Consider the following 24,873-nt stretch of genomic DNA (forward strand, 5'->3'; position numbering starts at 1 on the left):
AGAACTATAAAACATTAATAAAGGAAACTGAAGATGATTCAAAGAAATGGAAAGATATCCCGTGCTCTTGGATTGGAAGAATTAACATTGTTAAAATGGCCATACTATCCAAAACAATCTACAGATTTAATGCAATCCCTATCAAATTACCCATGACATTTTTCACAGAACTAGAACAAATAATCCTAAAATTTATATGGAACCATAAAAGACCCAGAATTGCCAAAGTAATCCTGAGGAAAAAGAACAAAGCAGGAGGGACTTCCCTGGTGGCGCAGTGGTTAAGAATCCACCTGCCAATGCAGGGGACACGGGTTCGAGCCCTGGTCTGGGAAGATCCCACCTGCAGCGGAGCAACTAAGCCCATGTACCACAACTACTGAGCCTGCACTCTACAGCCCGTGAGCCACAACTACTGAAGCCCGCCCGTGCTCCGCAACAAGAGAAGCCACTGCAATGAGAAGCCCGCACGCCGCAACGAAGACTCAATGCAGCCAAAAATAAATAAATAAATAAATACATACATTTATTTAAAAAAAAAGAACAAAGCAGGAGGCATAACCCTCCCAGATTTCAGACAATACTACAAAGCTACAGTAATCAAAACAGCATGATATTGGCACAAAAACAGACATATGGATCAATGGAACAGAACAGAGAGCCCAGAAATACACCCACACACCTATGGTCAATTAATCTTCGACAAAGGAGGCAAGAATATGCAATGGGGAAAAGACAGTCTCTTCAGCAAATGGTGTTGGGAAAGTTGGACAGCTGCATGTAAACCAATGAAGTTAGAACACACCCTCACACCGTACACAAAAATAAACTCAAAATGGCTTAAAGACTTAAATATACGACAGGACATCATAAAATTCCTAGAAGAGAAAATAGGCAAAACATTCTGACATAAATCATACCAACGTTTTCTTAGGTCAGTCTCCCAAGGCAATAGAAATAAAATCAAAAGTAAACAAATGGAACCTAATCAAACTTACAAGATTTTTTTTTTTTTTCAAACTTACAAGCTTTTGCACAGCAAAGGAAACCATAAACAAAACAAAAAGACAACCTACGGACTGGAAGAAAATATTTGCAAATGATGTAACCAACAAGGGCTTAATTTCCAAAATATACAAACAGCTCATACAACTCAATAACGAAAAAAACAAAACAACCCAATCAAAAAATGGGCAGAAGACCTAAATAGACATTTCTCCAAAAAGACATATAGATGGCAAATAGGCACATGAAAAGATGCTCATCATTGGTAAATATTAGAGAAATGCAAATCAATACTACAATGAGGTACCACCTCACACCGGTCAGAATGGCCATCGTTAAAAAGTCTGCAAATAACAAATGCTGGAGAGGGTGTGGAAAAAAGGGAACCCTCCTACACTGTTGGTGGGAATGTAAATTGGTGCAGCCACTATGGAAAACAGTAAGGAAGTTCCTCAAAAAACTAAAAATACTGTTGCCATATGATCCAGCAATCCCACTCCTGGGCATATATCCGGAAAAAACTGTAATTAAGAAAAGATACATGTACCCCTATGTTCACAGCAGCACTATTTACATTAGCCAAGACATGGAAGCAATCTAAATGTCCATCGACAGATGAGTGGATAAGGAAGATGTGGTACATATATACAATGGAATATTACTCAGCCATAAAAAGAATGAAATATTGCCATTTACAGCAACATGGATGCAACTAGAGATTATCATACTAAGTGAAGTGAGAAAGAGAAAGACAAATACCACATGATATCACTTATATGTGGAATCTAAAATATGACACAAATGAACTTATCTATGAAACAGAAACAAACTCACAGACATAGAAAACAGACTTGTGGTTGCCAAAGGGGAGAGGGGGTGGGGGAGGGATGGAATGGGAGTTTGGGATCAGCAGATTCAAAATATTATATATAGAATGGATAAACAAAAAGGTCCTACTGTATAGCACAGGGAACGATACTCAATATCCTATAATAAACCATAATGGAAAAGAATATGAAAAAGAATATGTATATATGTATATATAACTGAATCATTTTCTGTACAGCAGAAATTAACACAACATTGTAAATCAACTATACTTCAATAAAATAAATTTTTTAAAATGCATGTGGTTTTGGTTCATGGGTGTTTTTATCATGTAAATGCTATCAAATGCTATATCTGACCACATAGCTTGCTTTTTCACTCCCAACTATGTGCCTTAGAGCCCTTCCCATGTCAGCACACGTGACCTGACTTTATTCATTTTAACTTCTGCACCATATTCCACTGTCTGGACAAAACTGTTTGCCAATGTTTTCTCAAAACTTTTTTATTTGGCTCCAGCTTTAAACGAATTGTCCAAATTGGTTTAAAAGAAACATTTCCAACCACTAGGCCATGATTTTTTTTATAACTTTCATGCACACTTGGATGATTTTACAATTTTTAGAACCATTTCAAAGCACTTTTTATTGCTTTTTAAGTTACTGTGTATTTTTTTTTTAATATTCCAGTTCATGCTCAGCCTGCAATACCTCCTTGCCCACTTTGCTATGTTTCACCATTTTTTTTTCCAATTGCTTGTTTCTTTTCCTTTTAAGTGGCTTTACTTAGTATAGTTTTTACTGCTCCACGACATTATTTTGCAGTCAGAACTGAAGCTCTGGCCAAAAGTACAATACATGCGGTCTCAGTGTGTGCTCAGAGCCACGGCAGAGGCTCAGAATCAGCAGCAGCTCAAACATTACAGGCACCGAGTGTGGGCTTATAAGCATATCATTCAAAAGTCTCCAAATTCAGAAATCATTACCAAACACACTGATCAGTCTTTCATTTCAGTCACTTTGTCATTCTGACCAGTTTATTTGGGTTCTAAATATTTTTGACTAAATCAGCTGCTACTATCACCCCATCCTCTGAGGCCAGCCACATCGGGCAGGGCTAACTTCCTTCCTGGTGTCCCTAGAGGTCCAATGTCCAGGGACCAGCACAAAGAGGAGAGGCACCAGTGGGCAAGACCAGGGGATGGGGGCTGTATTGGTCTAAAGCTCTCAGCCCTTTCGGGAATGAAGTTTAGAGCCTGCTGCTGCCACCTTGGCCCCAAGCTGACCTCAGGGATTAGAGCAGGGCTAATGAGGCCAAGGCCTCAGGTCTGATCTATTCCAGGGATATCTGTTTTATCTCCCAAGGCCAGAGTCGGTATCTTGACCTTGGCCCATTGCCTGGCAAATGGCAGAGATTAAGGAGGGACCCAATGGGAGACAGAGGATGGCTTAGTAGCTCCCTCTCCTGCTGTAGGAATAACTCCAAGCCACATCCTATGGTTGGTGGGTGTTTAGGGCCCAGTACACGGATGACACAGCCCCAGGATATTGTAAAGTAAGACTAACTCTTTGGAAGGGGCTTAGATAAAGAGAAAGGCCCCTCCCTGTTTTGGATTTCAGAGGCAGGATGAGCCCCATGGAAGCTCTCATCCTGAGAGATGCTTTGCACCCCCTTCTAATCTTTAAGCCTTGTTATCTACTGGCACTGAGGCACAAGGCCTGCACCTACAATCCACGTTCACCCCAGCAGCCTGGGCTTGCCTCCCTGGGATGGTCACATGCCTCATTTGACTCCCACACGCCTGCCATGTGCACAGAGTAGCACACAGGACCAAACTCCCACTTGCAAAGGCATCTGTGTTCTAATCCCTCCTATCCCCAAAGTTAAAACCTGGTGGTCCAGCCAGCACATCAGCCTTCAGACATGTCTGGTTTATCCTACCCAGAGATGGCCCACACCATGCTTTTTAAGAGTTTAAATTAGTTTCCAATATTTTAAAAGTGTGGTTTTTACTCTCAAATCTCTAGCTTCACTCCAACTATCAGACCTGATTCCCACATGGCAGTGACTGCCCGAGCAGAACAGCAACCGTTTTAAGCGGCATCTGTCCTCTTGAATTCACACTGAGCCCCACTGTTCCCCGTGACACCTCTCCCTCTGAAGTCAAGGGTCAGTTGCCATCGACCACTCTGTTTGCATCACTTTCTCTTGCACTGAGTTGGTTTCCCTTGTTGATGCTGTCTGCCTGGCCTCAGTAGGCATCTGGGCTTGCACCTGCCATCATGTACCCATATACCACCTTGTGTCTCCCAGGGCTCTGTGTCCATCCCCTTCCACCACCACCCCTCCCCAGCCCTCACCTTGTGATGTCTTCTGTCAGCTGGGCAGGGTCAGGGGGGTAGAACTTGACTGTGAAGGCAAAATTCCAGGGGCTGCCTGAGAGGAGAAGATGGGGGAGAGATCAGAGAGGCCCCATCTCCCCCGTGGGTGGCCCAGATGCACCACGCCATGGGCAATTTTTCAGTCTTCCCATAACAATCATCTTAGGACAATCCAATAAGAGACCCTGGCACATTATTCCCACTTGACAGATGAGGAGACTGAGGCCCAGATTAACAGACTTGTGAACTAGCAGTGGGAAGGAAGGTAGAAAGAAAGAAAACAATGGTGCATGCCAGGCATGCTGTTAATTACTTTACAAACATTGCTTCATTAAACCTCATAACATCCCTGTAAGTAAGTCCTATGATTAAACCCATTTTGTAAATGAGGACGGTGAGGCCCAGGCAGTAAAGTGGCCAGTCCAAGGTCACAAGCTAGGAAGTGGCAATGCTGAGGTTCAGACCCAGGCCACCTGGATCCAGAGCCCATGCTCTTCCCTCTACACCAAAGTCTGTGCCCCAGGACATTAGTGGGAAGATAATTAATCTAGAAAATACCACATTAAACAGGTTTCCTAACTTTGGACTTCTCAGAGCCCTCACTCTGCTACTGTGCATTGCACCTCTTGAAGGGGGACATGCATTCAAGAGTTTCCAAAATCCATTTGACCTGTTGCATCCATTTGTCACAGGGCATCCTTCCAGATTAAAGTTTCTCAGAAAACATGTTGCAAAACTCTGCCCTATATGATGTTGACTCCATCTCAGATGGCAGAATTGGATTATAAACAAGACCCAGAAGCAAATATAATGGGCTAAAAGTAACAAAGAACATTTCACAGGGGTAAATGTTAACCTCCACGTTTAGATATGAAAAATCAATGGTACACATTTACAAGGTAGAGAAAAATAAATGCTGAGGTTTCAGCTGGAAACAAGCTCTGCAAACCAAGAAGAGGGATGACCACTTAAGAAGAGGGGGGGAGGGAGGAGGCCTTGATGAAAGGCCATAATCCAGAACAATGGTCAGACCACCCCTGGGACATTTCGGGCTCCATGCTCTAAAGGGACCTCTGACAAAGTGAGAAAGAGAGGCCCATCCAGGGCAGGGCTGTGGACAGAAGGGCTGGAGGCCATGCCATCACTACCATCCTTGTCCCTGTGGGCATCACCATCTTCACCATACAGCTGTCATGTCTCCAACACTTACTAAGTGCTGGTCGCTTGGCTTGCTAAGAACTTGACACGTGTTTTTGGAATTTAATCTTTATAGTGATCCTGAGGTAGACTTTCCTTTTAATAGATGAAGGTTTTGAGAGGTTAAGTCATTCTCCCAGGATCACCCAGCTAGTCAGCAATAGAAAACAGGTCTAGCCTCTGATCATATGACTCCACAACCTAGGCTCCTGACTGCAGCTGACTCCTTGGAAACAGCAGCCTCAAGGGGAAACAATCCCGGTCTCAAGAATAATAATGGGGGAGTTCCCTGGTGGCTTAGTTGTTAGGATTCCGGGCTTTCACCGCCATGGCCAGGGTTCAATCCCTGGCCGGGGAGCTGAGATCCCACAAGCCGCACAGCACAGCCAAGAAAAAAAGAGAGCGAGAGAATAATGGTAATAATTAATAAAAATAATAATGGCTAATACAAACTGGGTGTTACTATGGGCAGGCACCTTTTAGGTGTTGAACACCTAATAACTCATTTAATCCTCACAACAACCCTAAAGATAAGGGTTACCCCCACTTTACAGATGATGAGGCACAGAGCAATTAAATAACACGAGAAGTAGTGATGGAGTCAGGACTCAAATCCAGGCGGTCTACTTCCCGCGTCTGTCCTTTTAAACCGTCACAACCAGATTGCCTCCTACTATGTGAAGCACCTACTATGTGCTGGCTGTTGTCCACACTCACATCACTGAAACTTCATCCCCACCTAGTGAGGCAGTAATCACTAATCCACTTGCTAGGGAGATGCGGGAATCCAGAGAGGTGGAGGAATTGCCCCCAGTGCCCTAGGTGATGGGCCCTGAGATTTGGGAGGAAATATACCCAACTCTGAAGGCCAGGACATAAGGACTCAGGTGCCACCTTCAGAAGGTTGGAGTTGTCACAGATCAAGAAAGTGGGTAAAAAATTGCTCTGTGGGGGCCCCAGAAGCCAGAACTGGGGTGAATGGGTGGAAACTGCAGGGGTAGGAACAGAGACTGTGGCTTTACTAAATAAAGGAGGAAGCCCTGCTCCTTCATAACCCGAGGGGATCACTTCTTGCCCTGGGGAGGGAGCCGAGACCCAAAGATTCTGTCAGGAGCTTCTCTTTTCTAAGGTCCTGGTCCTTCTCAAACACTCTCAGCCACGGTGTGCGTTCTGATTCTTTCAGGCATGAGAGCCAGGCCTCCCAGCTGGGCTGGGGTTCCTGGGGACAGCATAAAGGCCAGGCCTAGGACCCTGTTGGCCCCAGAGAAGGTGGCTCTGTCCGTGAGCCTGCCTCTTTATCTCCAACTGACAGGAGGCTGCAGGAAGCATCCCTCAAGCCCCCTCCTGCATAGTCAGCTGGCATCCCTAAGGCCCAGCTGCCTGCTGTCACGGCAACAGGCTTGGCTATAGCTTTCCAGCCAGGGGACCAGGAAGCCCAAGCACAGCCAAGGGGAGGAGCCCCCAGTGGAGGCACCGCTGCCTCTAGGCTCCAAGTCCCCACTCACTGCATGCCCCCTGGCTGAGGCCACCTACCTCCCCCTTCTGGCGTTTGAAGGCTGCCCCGCCCCTCCCAACATGCCTTTTTTCCTCTGGGCCAGAAAAGACAGGTTTTTGGCCTGCTCATCTGTCTTCGACCCAGGCCTTGAAAAGAGTGCAGGATGGTGCTGGGAGGCCAGGGCTCAGGACCTGGCGTGGCCCATACCTCACTCTGTGATCTTGGGTAAATAACTGCCTCTTTCTGGGCCTCAGTCACCCATCATTAAACACAGGACACGTTCACTCCTCTCAGTTGGCAGAGTGGCCTAGAGTACTGTGGGGACAAGGAATCTGATCTGAGTCAAAGGTCACTGACCACCGAAGCCCGCCCTGGCCCTGGACAGAAGGGTGGCTGTTTTGAGGCCATCGGTTTGTCCCCTTGTCCTAGATGACTCTGCAGGTCCCTTCCAGGGCTGACATCCTGAAGGCAGCTGTGATCCCTCTGCTAACCTGCTGGGTGACTCCAGACGGTCATTCCTCCTATGCAGGCCTCAGGCTCCTCATCTATAAAACAATACCCTGCCTTCCCCAAGATCTGCCACACACAGCAAACGAACTCATGGGTCCGAACGCACTTCCCAAAGGAGGAAGAAGCAGCACAACTAGGGCCCTCAAGGCCTGGAGCCCCACCTCCACCCTTCCACTACCAGTTCCAACCACAGCAAGTCACTCACTCCGGATCTGCTTCTTGATTTCCTTGGAGGGGTCCAGCCAGTTCTGTAGGAGAAGATAGAGTTCTTTAGAGGGAGACAGTGGAGGGGACTTGGGTAGGGCTACGAGAGAGAAACATCCCGAAATAGCCTGCCAACAGCCCCTTAGCTGGGAACACCCTTCCCTGGCTGAGCTGTCTGGGTCCCTTCCCCTGGGACTGGGAGGTGAGGGAACAAGGCCTGGCTTCACTCAGGGTTTGGGACCCGGGGCCCTGGGCCTGGCATTGCTTGGAGGCAGCACGGTGAACGGGTAATGCAGCTGCAGTGGGATTGGTGGGAAGAAGGAAACTCAGGCAGGAGCTTCCCAAGGGTAGGGAAGAGGGGCTGGGGGTGAGTGCCTCAGCTCCCGCAGGAAGCCATGCCACGGCTCTCCAGATACCCATCTGAGGCTGACTCGCAGGCCCCCAAGGAAGGACAGGGGCACAGGGGAGACAGAGAACTGAGGATGGACAGGGCAGGCTGAACCCTGGAGGCGTGCAGACAGAAGGTACCTAATGAAGAGCTGAGGGCTGATGGAAGCCATGGGATGTGGCCAGGCCAATGGGGGCCTAAGGGAAGAGACCCCCCCACCCACCCAGGGAAGGCCTTCCAGCCAGCCCCGCTCCCCAGCCCAGGTACCTTCTGGCTGTCGGCATCACAGAAGGTCAGGCCAAAGTAGTCCTTCTCCAGGAGGTTGAGGTGCTCACAGACCAGGTCAAACAGCACCTGGCCCCGGCCGTGTTTCTGAAGAGAAGAGCAGAGCTGCCGTGAGGCCGGAACACACCTCAGGGTGGGGCGGGGAGATGTCCCAGGCTCCACCAGGACGACGTGAAAACCCGCAAGAGGTTTCCAGCATCTGGGGAGGATCTCAGCACTCCTGCCACCCACGTGGCTCTGCTCTCCAAGTCCTAAGGAATCTTGGGGGGACACTAATGCCTAGCCCATCAACTGCCTTCTTCCAAGCCCTCCTGGGGTCTTCCTAGAACTCAGACCTGCTTGGGGGAAAGCCAGAGTGGGGTGCGGGAGTGACTGATTTTTCCTTCCTGTACAGTGATTAGGAGAAACAGGCTAAGTTGGACCCAAGGAGCAGAAAACCAAAAGTCTGAGTTTTGAGTGTGAGAGGAAGAGACAAGCCACCTGACCTGTGAGGGACATGGGCAGGGGAGGAGGGGAGGGCCTGGGACTCAGGGTCACAGCGTGACTCTCCTCCCCTGGCCCCTCCCCTTACACTAAGGGAGCATCACCTCTACCCAGGCCGCAAGTGAGGTTCCACGGGGGCTCACAGAGCCTAAATCAGCCTCAGTTGCAAGCAGCACCGTTCGAACCACCTTCTCCCCACAACTCCCATCAGCAAGGCGTGGTACCTCTCTGAACACCATCTGGGCCTGAGGATTCAGAAGACAAAGCCCAGAACCTGGCTGGGTACCCCAAACCCACAGGGGTGAGGATAAGCATCAATAAAGAGATCACGGGGCAGGGGGCGTGTGAAGCAGTCACTACCCAAAGAGGCAGTGGACTCCAGGGAGCGGGTGGGGTCCCTGCAAGGTCTGGGTAGGCCACCGGGGACTGGCGCCAGGCCTGACTGTGGGGAGTAGCTGGAAAACCAAGGGATTCCTGAGCCTGGAGGAGACCTTCAGAGAGAGTGGCCTCGGTCAAACCCTTACACTCTTCTAGAGCAGCTGAAACAGCACCTTGGGGCCACCATGGGCAGGAGGGAAGAGGGAGAAGATATCCCTCTGTTTTGCCCAGGAGTAGGCAAGGTGTCCACCCTGCAACCTTTATATGGAAGAAATAAACATTAAAAAAAAAAAAAAACCCAACCCGGCAAAGACGACAGAGCCAGCCTCCCAGGCCTCAGAAGTCGGTCCGTTAAGACCAGGGATCGGGGGAGAAAGGGAGGTGGGTCCTGTCACTCTCAGCAGTAAGGCCACCCTCTGGACTCTTCCATACACCTGGACGGGCCAGGAATGGTGCCTGGACCGGGGCAGAACCTCGAAGGGGGCGAGTGAGAGCTCAGAATTTGGGTGGGAGTTCCAGCCCGTACAGGAAAGGGAGATGCTACATGTGGGGCCAGGAGGGCTGACCCCAGAGAGGAGGTGTCTGCCCAGCCACCCACTGTGGGCCAGAGCCATGCCACAGGGTGTCTCCACAGCCTGGGGGGGAGGGTCCTTCCAATGGGCCACCTCCCTATGCCTGGGGGACACCTCACCACGGAAGCCTCGAGTGACCAGTTTGTCCTGGTGCCCTGGATAGGGTGCTTCACAGGAAGAACCCTCCTCCACACCCGTTATATACATGAAAATGATTCTGGTTGAAACCTCAGCGTCTGCTGGGCGAGATGAAAGAGCCCAGGTCCTACCAGGCTACAGATCAGCCCTGAAACGGCGACTCCTTGCCAAGGTACAGCCACCCTGAGAAGCCTTTTCCTGGCACCAGCCCTGTGCCTCGCCTAACACTATCTGCAATCAGAAGAGCCCTCTGCGGGCCTCAGTGCCACCATCTGTGCACAGGAGGGCTGGCCGGGTCATCTCCCCAGGACGCGGCAGTCGGTCCAGGCCTCCATGAAGAGTGGACGCCCTCTGGCTTGGCCCAGGCTGAATGCGCACAGAGGCCTGTCCTGGCTCTGAGGACGGTCGACCAGGGACGGGGCCTGTGGTGCTCCCTACCTCCACCTCACACTCATACTCAGAGGCATCGAGCAGAGTGACTCGGCAGACGGCACTCTTGTATTTCTTGGCAATCTTCTGGGGCGATTTCTGGGCCTTGCTGGGCGTGGTCCTCTCTGACAGGCCATCGGCCTCCCCGTAGTCCTTCTCCTCCATGTCTAGGCTCTGCAGGTCCAACCAAGGGAAGGGTTTAGTCAGCGAGCTAGAAACCATAGCCTTTCATCCAAATGAGATGCAATAAGGATGCAGCTGGGGCTCAGACAGACCCCAAAATGAGAGCCACTGCCCTCTAAGACTCCCCCCAGGTGACCACGGTCTATGGTGGGTGTGTGCAGGAAGAGAGTCAGAGCTTCTGCGTACAATGGGTGGGCTCATACGAGGGGTCCACTGCTCCCCTGCAGGCGGGAGCATCCCACAAAAACCACACCCAGAGGCCAGAGCTGTCCTATCTGCCTAGAACAGTGCATGAGTGATCAGGACATGGTCTCCTCCTTCTCAGTCTGTCACTGGGTCTAGCATGAGGCTGGGACTGATCTAGTGGAGGGAAGGGAGGTCAGAGCCCTGCCCACTGGTCCTAACTCTGTCACTGACACCCTCAATGACCTTGGCCAAGTCCCTCCCCTCTCTGGTCCAGTTGTGAATTAGGGGAGGTGTGAATTCAATGGCTAGATGAACCCCCAAGCCCCCTGTCTCTTTTTAGGGTGATGAATTTTGCTCTGCAGTCACCCTGGGCTTGCCCCGCTAGAATGGACAGCCTTGGGGGATAGGAAAATAAGGTTGAAAGAACACCGATTTTCAAAATCAGATCTAGATTTGACTTGCACTTCTGTCACTTTATAGCAATGTGACTTTGGGTAACTCACTTCATCCTGCTGAGGCTCTGTTTCCCCAAGTGTAAAATGGGGAAATCAATAGTTACCTTCTTAGGTCTCAGAGAATTAATTATAAAAATGAACACTATGCCCCCTGCACAGTGCTTGGCATGTAATGGGTCAATAATACATCTCAGTTTCCTTCTTTCCTCCCTCCTGGAGGACGGGCTGGGCAGGAAGAGGGATCCCGTGCTCTCAGGCACACACCTGTTCAGCAGGCCGAGCGTCCTGATGGGCCGGATGCTTCTCATTGGAGTTGGCCTCGGGATGGCCGTGGCCTGCGGGGGTCACAGGGGTGGTAGCTGCGGCGGCTGCCTCAGGCTGCTGCGGGGCCTCCTCCTGAGCCTTCTTCACCTCAGAATCTGGGCCTGTCTCTGTTGTCATGGTGACCAGCACGCCTGCATTGGCACGAAGGAGAGAGCATGTGATGGGGGAGAGGGGCAGCAATGGTGCGACAGAACGGTGCGAGGGGGACAGGAACCACACATGCAGAGAGACAGATGGAGAAAAATGGACAAAGAGCCACAGAGAGAAGGAGGAGGGAGGGAGGGAGAGACAGAGGAAGTGAGGATGGGGACAGAGTCATGAGAAGTGAGGGGTCAGTGGCAACAGCCGAGGTCACAGACCCCCACCCACCCTTGTGCCCATATAGCTCCTCAGGGACTCCAAGCTCTTGGCCCAGGTCTGGAATCAGGGCCCTTCCTAAGGGCGAGGAGAGTCTCTCCAGGTGGCCCCGCTCTGCCAAGAGCACCAGGGACAGTCAGTGACCACCTCCAGGCAGGCCCTTGGCCAGGCTCTCTCTCCCACTACAGCACCTGGCACGCGGTAGCCCCTCAATCAATGTTGGATAAATGGAACTCAACCCAAAGAGCCCTGTGCTCCCGGCCTTTCCAGCCCTGACGTCCGACAAGGCTCTTCATGCCCCAAGCCTCAATAATTCCTGCCCCCTGACTTCACAGGGATGTTGTCAGGATGTACTTAAAGGGATAACGCAGGAAGGTACTCTTAAAAAACGCATAGCCCTGATGATGTCAAAGTCAGGCGAACTGGGCTCGGGCTCCACATCTGCCACAAATGGGCAGTCGGTTGGTCTCACTAGGACTCATCCAAAAAAGCAAGGGACTTAGAAATTATCTCTGCAACCGACTATTCTTATCATTTCCCCCTCAGAGCAGGAAGTGAGGAGATTTCAGAGAATCAAGGACCTGTTGCCCAGCTGCTCTTTGGAATAAGCAAATTGCAAAGAGAGAAAAGGAGAAAGAGAAAGAAAGAGAGAGAGAAAGAAAGAATGGCATGGTCCCATTTTTATATTAAAAAAAAATACCAATAACCTCAACAATACATCTTTGTGTTTGTGCACATGTAGTAAAAGATCTGAAAAGATACTTACCAAACTGTTAAGAGAAGTTAATAATTCAGAAGTAGATAGAGGAAAAAGAGAGAGTTCCACAGGGTGGGATAAGAGAGGGAGCTTCATTTTTTACTTCATACACTTTGGAATTACTTGTATAATTTTAAAAATACATCTATATTTTTTTAACCCACAAGTTGTTTGTTTGTTTGTTTGTTTTTAGGAAGGCAAAAGCACCCATTTCTGACCCCCAATGGTGAAAACAAACCTAAAAAAAAAAAAAAAAAGTTTGGAGCTAAAACCGGGTAACAGAGAAATGAGCAGGAACCCTCACCCCTGAGTCTAGAGCCTTCCTCTGAATCCATCATACTAAATGAGAAAGATCCAGATGAGACTTGGCAGGTCCCTCCCTCACCCCACCCACCTTGGGGCCTTGGATGGGCAGTTAGACAGACAGACACGGGATTCACCCTGGGCTGTGCACATGCTCCAAGCCCCAGCCCCACGTTTCCTTTTTATTCTTCAGTTTCTCCCCCTGCCTTCCAGGGGTCACCAGTCCCACCCAAAGCAAGGGACACTGGACAGAAAGTCAGGGGCCCTGAGCACCCCACTCAGCCACCCAACATCTCTAGGGCCCTAGAGAGGCCACGAGCATCCTCAATTCCCACCTCGTGGATAATGAGTGGAACACTTTGTAAGCTGGAGCTCATAGCACAAATGAGAGGGTCTGTTGTTACGGATGCCACTGTTAACAAGATGAGGAGGAAGGGAAGACCTTGGTCCACATTGCCTCATCCCCACCCAAAAATGCTTTCCACTCATGTCATTACCCCGGGCTTTAAGGGTATAATTTAAAGCCACAGTTAAATAAAGGCTCTCTGTTGCTTATATGACACTAAGTGCTGACTCTGTGCCAGAGCTCAAAGCAAGAAGAGCTGCTCCAGGGGGGCTCACAGCCTCGTGGTGTCAAACTGAGACATATCTGCCTGGCTCTGGATTTCTTCTAAGCCCTCACTGGAGGACATCAGCCCAAACGCTAGATAAGGCCTACAGGGAAGAACGCTGAAAATAAATGCCTGCTTAATTTTGCTTAAAAAAAAAAAAAAAAAACAACCAAAACCCATAGACTAATCTGTATGTTTTGTGCTGGGAGAAGCAGAATCCACATGCCTCTCATGGGTCCAGGGAGCCCCAGAGACTCCAGCATATCTACTCCCACCTCTGCCTCAGTCTGATTTCAGCCCGTACTCTCTGAACCTTCCCTGGGCCTGCATCATCTTGGAAATAGCCAGGAGAGTAATCTCAAATAAATATCCCAGTCTTTCACCACCCAGGTCTCCAGCAGAGGCTGCTGGCATGACTGCCTGGTGCTGGGAGAACCTCAGAGGAAAGGAGCTGGAAGCCTTCTGAGATAATTCAGTCTTCTCTTCTTTTACAGGTGAGACCCGGAGAGCAAAAGAGGCTTGAGTGGGACTTCCCTGGTGGCACAGTGGTTAAGAATCCACCTGTCAATGCAGGGGACACGGGTTTGAGCCCTGGTCCAGGAAGATCCCACATGCCGCGGAGCAACTAAGCCCGTGTGCCACAACTACTGAGCCTGCGCTCTAGAGCCTGCGAGCCACAACTACTGAGCCCGTGTACCGCAACTACTGAAGCCCGAGCGCCTAGAGCCCATGCTCCACAACAAGAGAAGCCACCACGATGAGAAGGCTGTGCCCCGCAACGAAGAATAGCCCCTCTCGCTGCAACTAGAGAAAGCCCACGCACAGCAACAAAGACCCAATGCAGCCAAAAATAAATAAATAAATAAATATATTTAAAAAATATATATATATATATGTATATCATGGAAGGGACTTCCCTGTTGGTCCAGTGGTTAAGAATCCACCTTCCAATGAAGGGGACGTGGGTTCAGTACCTGGTTGGGGAACTAAGATCCCACATGCCACGGGGCAACTAAGCCTGCGCCCTGCAGAGCCCACACGCCACAACTGGAGAGCCCGGGTGCCCCAAATGCTGAGCCCATGAGCTCTGGAGCCCGTGCGCCACAACTAGAGAGAAGCCCACGTGCTGCAACGAAAGATCCCGTGTGCTGCAGCTAAGACCCAATGCAGCCAAATAAATAAATTTTTTCTTTTTTTAAATCATGGAATCATGGAAAATTTTCACCTGAGTGAAAAAGCATGATACACAACAGTTTGTACAGATTGACCCTATTTTGATTAATGCACACATACAGTTACAGAAATTTCAGCAAAGTATTAACTATGGTTGTTTCTAGAAGGCAGGTATACAAATTATTTTTTTCTTCTTTCTGTTTAACTGTAGTTCTCATTTCCTCTACTATACTTGGAGATTTCTTGAATGATTTAAAAAAACTAGAAGTTAAAAAATAAATTTTTCCAATGCACATGGCCTGGTATGACAGGATGAGAAAGAGATAAATAAAATCTGTTTAAACTCTAAAAAAAGTTATGAATTAAAAAGAAAAATCACATTATTATTTTTTAAAGCTATGATGAGATCCTTCTTTATCTCATAAGTCCAGGGATAATGGCATGGTTCTCTCACTGGGGCACAGAAAGCGAGCCAAGAACCTGGCCTTGGCTTCTGCCCCAGCCGGTCACATGGGCACAGTTCTGCCCAGGCCCAGGTCAGCACAGACTGATGGAGCCCGCTGGGCGGCCAAGCCAGCCAGGCACTGTAGGGGACCCAGAGGGACATGTGCTGGTTCCTGTGGAGCTCATTGCGACACGGGAGGATGATACTCACCCAGGATGTGACTTAGATTTGCCAGTGTACATTTCAGCCTCTAGAAGATTCTAGGACCTGGTGATCAGGAGTATGGCCTGGCGTTCCCAAAGAAGACTTATAGGGTAGGGAGTGCAGGGTGAGGGAGTTAGGTTTTGAAAAAAGGGAGACTCTAGACAGGTGATGGCAGGGAAGGCATTTGGGCTGAGTCACTATGCGGGCAAACGCCCAGATGTGGGAATAAGTAGGGCTGTGCGGAGAACAGGGAGGAGCCTTGATATCTTGACTTCTTGGAACAAGAAGCCTATAAAGGTGAGTTCCACCCAGCCTGGCAGGAGGGACAGGCTGGAGTCAGGGAGAAGGGAAGGAGTGGGGTGGGGGGATGGGGGCTGGCAGCTTTGCAAGAGTCAGAAGTGTTACTCTGCTGGAAAGGGCAAGACTCCCATTGCTGAGCCACTGCGGGCCAGGCCCAGCATCAGGGACTCCATACACAGTCATCTCACGGACCCCTCCATGCAGGGCAGCAAGGCAGGGGGCAGACCCAGGTCAGTCAGACCTAGACACGGAGCCTGGCTCCACCACTAGCTCACTCTGGGACCTTGGGCAAGTGACTTCACTCCTCTGAGCCAAGGTCACCTCACCTATAAAACAGAGATAGTCCTCCCTCCCTCTCGGGGGGGGGGGGTGATGGAGATTCAGGAAAATAACATAAAGAGGGCACCCAATAAAACAACCCTGAGAGGGTCCAGAATTACAAGCAGTAATGGGAAGCCAGAGTGGGGAGTGGTCTGCGAAGCAGGAGTTTAGAAGTGCCCACCCAGGGACTTCCTTGGTGGTCCAGTGGTAAGACTCCACGCTTCCACTGCAGGGGGCACGGGTTGAATCCCTGGTCGGGGAACTAAGATCCCACATGCTGCATGGCGCGGCCAGAAAAAAAACAACAAAAAAGAAGTGCCCACCCAGAACAGATGGATAGAGGGAGACAGAGGCCGGCAAAGCCTAACTGATGACACTAACATATGAAAACCCAAATGCACAGGATTAGAAAAGGGAAAGGTCAGCCAGAGAAGTAAATACTGACAGTGCCTGCGCCAGCCCTGTCTGGAAGAGAGGGGCCCAGTGAGGCCCAGCACGCTTGCCTGGCCCCCTCTGGGGCCAGCTCAGCAGGCTGTCAGCCTCTGATGCTCTTCAACATTGCAACCACTGGCTGGCTCCCCGGGTTTGCCTTCCGGGGTCACTAAGCAGCCTTCAGACGCTGTGGCTTTCCATCTCGGTAACCTGCAGGGAGAGGGTGTCCTTGCCCAGAAGAGGCAATATCCACTTGGCCTGCAGTTGTACCTCTCATTTAAAATGAATCGACCAGTTTATACATCAAGCTGTCCCACCAGGGTTAGCATGACTCAGCATCTCTGAGCCCAGTAAATTGGATTTGTTCTTTTTCTCCATCCCCACTTCCATCCAGGTCCAAGCCACTCTCAGCTCCTGCCTGCATGGCTGGCCTATCTCTTCCATGGCCTCCCTGTAGCCACTCGGGCCCTCTTAGGGTTTATTCTCCACAGAGCAGCCACAGGGATTTCTTCAAAACTCCATTGGATGCCCTCTTTAAAACCTCCAATGACCTCCCATCAAAATAAAACAGAAATTCTTTACAAAGCTCTGGGTCCCTGCACACAGCCCCTGCTTCAGCTCCCACCACTTCCCCACCCCTATTGCCACCATCACTGTGACGATGGTGTCACACTGGCTTTCTGTCTGCACCTCAGCCACGCCAGGCTTGCCCCTGTCTTGGGGGTTGCCCTTAATGGTCCCTCTGCAGGGACAGTGGGCTTGTCCCCTGTCTCTTGACATCTCTCACCTTTCAGATCTCAATCTATGTGCTCCTTGATCACTCTGTCTAAAGTGGGTCCCTCCTTCTATTTTTTTGGTTATAGCTGGTTTTTCGGTTTTGCTTTATTTTGTTTTTGCCATTTTAACCACTTTTAAGTGTAACAATTCAGGGGCATTAATTACATTCACAATGTTGTACAATAACCACTACCATCTATTTCCAAAATTTTTCATCGCCCCTCAAACAGAAACTCTGTTCCCATGAAGCAAGCATGCCGGGTTTGGTTTTTTCATAAGTTCACAAACGTAACTTATACTGATTGACTGACTTACTTACTTGTTTCTATTCCTCCTCTACAAAGACAAAAATTTATCTATCTCAGGAATTCCCTGGCGGTCCAGTGGTTAGGACTCTGAGCTTCCACTGCAGGAGGCCTGAGTTTGATCTCTGATCAGGGAACTAAGATCCCACAAGCTGTGCAGCGTGGCCCAAAAAAAAAAAAAAAAATTTATCTGTCTCATTTGCCATTTTCCCCAGGGTTTAGCGCAGTTCTTAATAAATAACAATAATAAAGCTAACATTTATAGAGTTTGCTATTTACCAGGCACTGATCTAAGCATCTTACATCAATTAACTCATTTAATCTTCATAATAACCTATAATAGGTACTCTTAATATCTCCATTTTACAAAAGAAGAAACTAAAGCACTGAGAAGTGAAGTAACTTGCCCAAGATCACGCAGCCAGTAAATAGCAGTGTCAGAATTCAAACCCAGGGAGTCTGGGGTCAGATGGATGGGTAGATGGATAAATGGAAAAACACATGGGTGATGGGTGGATGGAACACCAATGAGACAAGTCTAGAGACCTGGGCTGCATTCACCTCGGGAGCCTTTCTGGCTACCAGCCAGCCAGCCTGTCCTGACAACTTATTAGACCTTAAGAGGCTGACTTTTCCATCCAAACTCCTGATTATTATCCGCCTGATTTTACTGATGAGGACACAAAGACCCAAAGAGGTCTACCGATTTGCCCAAGGTCATAAGGTGTGCCAAGTCTCTCTGGCTCCAAAGTCCGTCCCACTACATGACATTTCAGCAGCCTCAGGGGGTTCGTGCTGAATAATTTCTCCCAGGGGTGAAGCTGGCTAAGGAAAAACTTCCCAAGATTGAAAGGCAAATACACTTGGAAGAGCTGAATTCAAAATCAGGACCACTGTTTCTTGTTTCAGTTCTGCCACTTCCTATCTGATGGGCCTTGGGTGAGTCACTTCCCCTTTCTGAGCATCAGTTTCCCCATTTGTCAAATAAGGATGAGAGCTCCTGTCCTCCCACTTCAGAGCAGGGCTGTGTAGAGAAAGGATGTTTCAGAGAACAAAAGGACTTTGAAATACAAAAGTTACAGTCACGCTAAAGACAAGGGAGAGTATATCACAGATGTTTACGACATGTGTACCGGAAGCCTGCCTTTGCAAACATACACATAGCAATGGAACAGCATGAGGGCACACACAGCCACGAGTGCCCACGGTCATGAACAATCACTCCCTAGCCAGGAAGGTTCTGTTCTAAATCTGAGACACTGACGACTTCTACCCAGGTGTTTGTGGGAATGCTGAACCAGGTAGGAACTAATGGTAGGAAGGAGTGGAGGGAGAAAGAAATGGACAGGGTGTGGAAAACACCAAAACAAAGAGAATGCTAGGCAGAAAGTGAGATTCTTCTGTTCTGAATGATGTTTTCAGTGATCAGAGTTACCAGGATAATCCTTCTTTCTTTTGGGGAAACCAGGGAGTACATCTTCCCCGTCCACCTCCAACCATCTCCTGGGCTGTTGGTCCTCATCTGCACCCCGAGAACCATGCCCTGCTCAAAGAAGCGGGAGGATGAGCCCTTGGACTATCCTTTGAACTCCCTTGCCTGCTAACCTCTGGTTGCCTTTGGCCAATGGGAGGCACTGGCAGGAGGTCAGAGGGTGGAAGCAGAGAGGGACAGGGGTGTATCTTCCCAACTGCCCTCCCTGTGGTTCTGGTGGTGGCTGAACCCCCTCTGGGACAGCTCCTTGCACAGGCCCAGCCATCGCTGAATTCTGGTAACACTATTCCCTCCCTCTGTTCATTCAGGCCAAAGGGAGGTAATAGCTTCTGTCACTGTGAGTTTGCAGGTACCCCTTGTGGGTTCCCTTAACCCTGCTCGCAGCTTTATTAACTTCTCCAAGTTGAAGCATCTGAGTGGAATTCTGTTTTCTGCCAGAATCTGACTGATACACCACCTGACCCTAAATAGATATACGAATTAGAGAGGGAGGGGAGGAGAAATTGGGAAGAGGCAGTCTAGTCTAGTGGTTAAGGATAAACTAGGAGACTGGAGACCTTGAACACTCCCTTAACTTCGCTGTGACTCAGTGTCTTCATCTGTAAAATCACGATGATAATCTTACCCACTTCACAGGTTTACTATGAAAACAGAATTGGACCATGCCCGTAAAGCACTTACATGCCAAAACCCACAGTTAGTGCTCAAGAAATATTAGAAATTCTCATCTTGAGTTCTGAGTCTAAAGGCTCAAATGTTAACAATACCATTCCCTTAGAGCAGGAATTTTTTTGGCTTTTTAAAGGGGGTTCTCTGGGTTACACAATTTTTCTACTATGAGCATGTATTACTTAGGAGTCAGAAAAGAAGAAAAGAATTAGAAGAAAAAAACGCCGTGAGAGAGAGAGAGAGAGAGAGCCTGCTATTCTTCCCCTCTGGGGATGATGTTACTTGCCATCGGGATCTCCCCAGTACGGACCATTCACTTCCTTGAGTGACAATCTCCAGGTGGACATGAATGAAATGACCGCCTGTGAGGAGGGAGGAGGGGGACTATGCCGCCCTCCCAGCCGGGCCCCTAATGGAGTCAGAGGGGTGGAAACAGGAGCTGGGCCTGCAGTCATTCCCACTGCTGCTCAGGTCCGTACACGGCAGTGGGGAGACGGCAATTTGTCAGAGGCCTGCGGTACCCATGGGCACTGCATTAAATAAAACCAAGCAGTGTGAAGAGGCTGCCACCCGTCAGCACTGGCTTCTTGCCCAAAGGTTTCACGTGCCACCGCGGAGCCACAGACTGATGTGCAGTTGTAGGCCGGGGACCACGTGACATGCCCAGAACTGCAGAGTAACAGCATCAGAAAGGAAAAGTGCCTCCCGCTTGGACCACACTGACGACTGCAAAGGCAGACAGAGACCTCCCTCTGGCGGGACATCCTCTGAGAGCCGGACAATGAGCTAGCTGCCTTCCAGGCTTCGTCTCCTTTGAGCTCCACAAGGGTCACACAAGATAGGTAGGTTTATTCCCCAGGCAGGCTCAGCTGGCCAAGGTCACACAGCTACTCAGCTTGAGTAGAGCCGGGACTTGGACCCAGGTCTGCTGACTCACAGCCCCATGCTCTTCCCCCTCGATCCTGCTACATCCCACCACCTCCGACTTGCTGTCAACCACGTAACCAAAGCTACCGTTGCTCTGGATGTAGAAATAATAACAGCAGTATCAACCCCTCCCACATGCAGGGTGCTTTACAATCTAAAGGATGCGTTTATTATCATCATTCGCTTGGACCTCACCAATCAGCAGTTGGTGAGAGGGAGCACGGAACTGAATTTACAAACATGGGCTTTGGAGCAGTATCCTTGCCCCCTCGGGTTCCGGGCTCCGCTGAGAAGGGAGGCAAGGAGGGGAAAGAAGTCAGGAGAAGCAGCAGACCTTCCCTGGCAACGCTTCGTGATCTCGCAGTTTCTGAATCTCTCTCACTTGATTTTGTTTAAACACTAGGAAAGTTCATTGTCAGCGTTTTTTAGAATAGAGTAAAATTGGAAACAACTTTACATGTCCATCAACCCCCTGTTGATGGCCAAATGAACTAGGATTTATCCATTGAAAAATGAATTACAGGGGCTTCCCTGGTGGTGCAATGGTTAGACATCCGCCTGCCAATGCAGGGGACAGGGGTTCAAGCCCTGGTCCAGGAGGATCTCACATGCCGCGGAGCAACTAAGCCTGTACACCACAACTACTGAGCCTGCGCTCTAGAGCCCGCAAGACACAACAACTGAGCCCACGAGCCACAACTACTGAGCCCACGTGCCACAAATACTGAAGCCCTCAGGCCTAGAGCCCGAGCTCTGCAACAAGAGAAGCCACCGCAATGAGAAGCCCGCACACTGCAAAGAAAAGTGGCCCCCACTCGCCGCAACTGGGGAGAGCCTGCGTGAAGCAACGAAGACCCAACACAGCCAAAAATAAATAAATTAATTAATTAATTTTAAAAAAAGAAAAATGAATTACAAAAGTATTACATATCTATTGTGAACATTTTTGAGATGGATTTCATATACACTGACACGGAAAGATGTCAGCATATAGAATGAAAAAGTATAAGTATTTCTGTGGCTGTTCACGGCTGCATATTATTTTATCCACTGGATGTTCCCAAACGTTCTCAATCATCTTCCTATTGTCGGGCACTTAGTCCCAATTTGCTACTATTATGGGAGAAGTCTGATGGGGATTCATCCAAAGGAAATTATGCAAAAAGAAAAAAAAAAAAAAAAACCAGATGCACAAAGACGCTGCACAACCTTCGGAATGACTGAAGGGAGACCAGTCCTTCATCTTAAACTCATGAGGCTGCAAACCAAATGCACACCCCCCACCCCAAGCTGCTCCTCCCCCAACCATTCCAGGGGACATTTCAGTGCAGTTTCCACCTTCCTTCCTCGCCAGCCCTCGAGGTCCACAGTGCAGATGTTTTTCCTGCAAGGCCGAGCCCACCCGTTCCTTATGGTCCTTACAGTTGCCAAAGGGACCTTCCCAGACACGGTTCTGTCATGCCCCAAACGCGTGCCCCGTGCAGACCAAACACCTGCAAAGGTTCCGGCAGCCTCCAGGCTCCTTGTCAAGTGGAAACACCTTAGTCTGACATTTGAGAGAGACTAAAGGGGGTGGGAACTGATGTTAGCTGAGACCCTGTGGTGTGCCAGCACTGCTCTAGGTCCTTTACATAACAACCCTAACGTGGTCTCAGTCAGATAGTTGTGTTTGTCCACATTTGACAGATGAGGAAGCCAAGGCTCAGATCATCTAAGTGATAGCCCGAGGGCACGTGGCTAGTACACAGTGGAGCTGGGACTAGAGCTCAGGTCCGGCAGATTCCAGAGCTTTGACAAAGACCCAAACACAAGCTGACTTTCTGAGTCACCTCCCAGCACCCCCAGCTCCCTGCACCATCTGCTGCATGCACACCAGACTGCCCGTTCTTCAAAGACGCCCCTATTTCCCTCCCCTCTGATCCAGGGGAGTGGGTGCCCTTACCCCCACAGCTATCAAAATTCCACTTGGCCTTTGGTGCCCAGCACAAAGGCCCCAATCTCCTTGAAGCCTCCGCTGATCACCAGAATAGGAATCCACGCTGACATAGGCCATATCATAGCACCTCCTTTACCTCCCCTGTGTCATGTCCGTGTCTCTCTAGGCTAGACTGGGAGACCCTTGAGGAGAGGATGCTTCCCCAGAGGACATATACGACCTGCAGGAGGTACTCAGGGAATATTTTTCAAATTGAACAAAACTGAGTATGACCTCTGAGAAGAAACTGTGGGCGGCTCGCATTGCCATCAGGAATGTGGCTCTGACTCACACTGCCTAGATTTGAATCCTGGCTCCCCAACGACCGAGTTGTGTGACCTTGAGCAACTGTCTTTTCTTTGCTAAGCCTCAGTTCCCTCAATCTGTAAAATGGGAGGAAGAAGAATTCCTACCTCAAAGGGTTTTGTGAAGATTGTATGAGCTAAGCCCTTAAAGCAGGTGCCTGGCACGTAGTAAGTGCTCGATAAATGTTGGCTGCTACTATTCTTACCCACAAGCCTCCCACCCACAAAGGAAGCGGTTCCAGCGTGCTCCCACCCCCACCCGCCCACCCACGCTCCCGTCCCCTCCCCTCAGGGCCTCCTCTTCACAGTCCCAGCTGGTGCCCCTGCATTCCCTCCCTTGTATTTTCTGGTCATTGGGTTCCTATCAAATGTGGCAGGGGTGAGTGTCAGGGCCAACCGGCCTCAGAGCCAACCGGTCTTCCCTCATAGCCAATGGGAGCAGGGAGTCCAGAGCATTCCCTAGTTCCAGGGGATCCTGGCCGGGAAGCAGAAAGCCACAGCCAACCCCTCTCTCAGGCTCCCAGCCAGTACCTCTCTGCCCCTACCCCTCAGGACCACAGGAGCACGCGGGCCACAGAGCCTCCCTTGCCTCACAAGATCCAACATGCAGACCTCTCCACCTGGACCAGCCCTGGCACATCAGGTGTCTGGCTCTGCTGGACACCAACCTGGTATTCCCAGACACTGCCCCAGGTACAATGCCATGGTAGAGAGAGGGGTTCTGGACTCAACCACACACTTTCCAGCTGTGTAACCTCAGGCAGGTAACACGATCTCTCTGAGCCTTAGTTACTCATCTGTAAAAAGAAGATAATAATAGCACCTACTTGTCAGGGTTGCTGTGAGATAATGCAAAGCACTTACCATCCCAGTGCATGGCATACAGTAAGTGCTCAGTAAATGTCCTCACTCTGATTGTGTAATCATTGGTATCACTCCAGATAAAGATTATTATCCTTTTTTTATAAATGGGGACACAGAAGTCCAAGAGGCTCACAAGGACACCCATGCTGGAGCGAACACAGAGGCACCTCCGACCTCAGCCAGCCTAGTCAGGAGACCCTCTCTACTGCCCCCGCACGCTCAGGCCCAGAACTTGCCTGGGCACCAGCATCCTCTTGGCTCTGGATACTCCCAAGAGGGACCAGGGCTACCAGCCACCTATGCCTCAGCCCTGGCCCATTATCTGTGGGGCAGCCTGACCTTTCCTTCTCACCTTTTGGGGGCAAGGGCTGGGAGACCAATGTAAGGCCCCTCCTAAGAGGTAGACTCAGGCTCCAGGCTATAATGCCCAGCCCATCAGAGTCCTGCGTATGGAACAGCCGCGGCAGCAGAGAAGCAGGCATTTGGGCTGCAAGAACCCCAAACCAGTTAGATGAGCTGGGTACATTAGTGCTGGCTCTCTCACCCAGTTGCCTGTCACCTTGGACAAGTCATTCTTCCTCTCTAGGCCTCATTCAACGCTTCAATATTTACTGAGTGAGGACTACAGGACCAAGCATTCCACTCATGCTGGTTCTGGGAAGCAGTCTTCCATGAAGCTCACAGAACTGGGCCCAGGGAACGGCCATGTGGCCCAGGAAGGGTTTAATAGGAATAATGCCCCCTGCACTGATCTCCTCCAGGACTGCCTTGAGGGGCCCCTCAAGGAACCATGTGCACACACAGAAATCTGGTACATGGGGTCAGCAGGCAGGCATGACCTCAGACTGGTCGGCAGAAGCCAGTTTCATCTCTGCATGGAGTTGGCAGAGCCTCCCTGGGCCACAGTGGCTCAGAGAGGAGGCTGGCACAGGCCGCCACTGCCGCAGGCTCCATATGGAGGAATGGGTGGGCAGGCGGGCACACAGTCGCCTCTCTTCTCCACACCCTTGTCCGGGACAGGCAGCACCGATTCTTCCAGGAGCTTCTGAGGGCATCATTCGCGTCCCTAGCTCTCAACCTGGCCCAGCTGCTACTGAATCTGGAAGACTCCTAATGCTGGGAGGTGGCAGAGAGATGGAGCAGCTGAACCCCACAGGGCCTCAGAGAGGTCCTAAACCCGGCCCTCTTACACTCCCACCTCTGGGTGCAGAGGAG

The 24,873-nt window shown here is 50.0% G+C and overlaps 1 protein-coding gene across 13 annotated transcripts in view; it reads right to left on the reverse strand.

The window, feature by feature from the left end:
* The window catches only part of EPB41L1 (erythrocyte membrane protein band 4.1 like 1), a 70,094-nt gene that overhangs the window by 44,029 nt on the left and 1,192 nt on the right, over positions 1-24,873 (reverse strand). For all 13 annotated transcript variants that reach the window (XM_036825844.1, XM_036825854.1, XM_036825856.1 and 10 more), the window contains 5 exons: positions 11,382-11,572; positions 10,303-10,467; positions 8,276-8,380; positions 7,622-7,664; positions 4,194-4,269 (listed from right to left, as the gene is read on the reverse strand). In XM_036825844.1, coding sequence (XP_036681739.1) covers positions 4,194-4,269; positions 7,622-7,664; positions 8,276-8,380; positions 10,303-10,467; positions 11,382-11,558 — 566 coding nt within the window. In that variant the 5' untranslated portion in view covers positions 11,559-11,572. Of the gene's footprint in view, positions 1-4,193; positions 4,270-7,621; positions 7,665-8,275; positions 8,381-10,302; positions 10,468-11,381; positions 11,573-24,873 lie in introns of those variants that run through there.

This window comes from Balaenoptera musculus, chromosome 15 (genome assembly GCF_009873245.2).
Source record: "Balaenoptera musculus isolate JJ_BM4_2016_0621 chromosome 15, mBalMus1.pri.v3, whole genome shotgun sequence".
Taxonomy (NCBI): domain Eukaryota; kingdom Metazoa; phylum Chordata; class Mammalia; order Artiodactyla; family Balaenopteridae; genus Balaenoptera; species Balaenoptera musculus.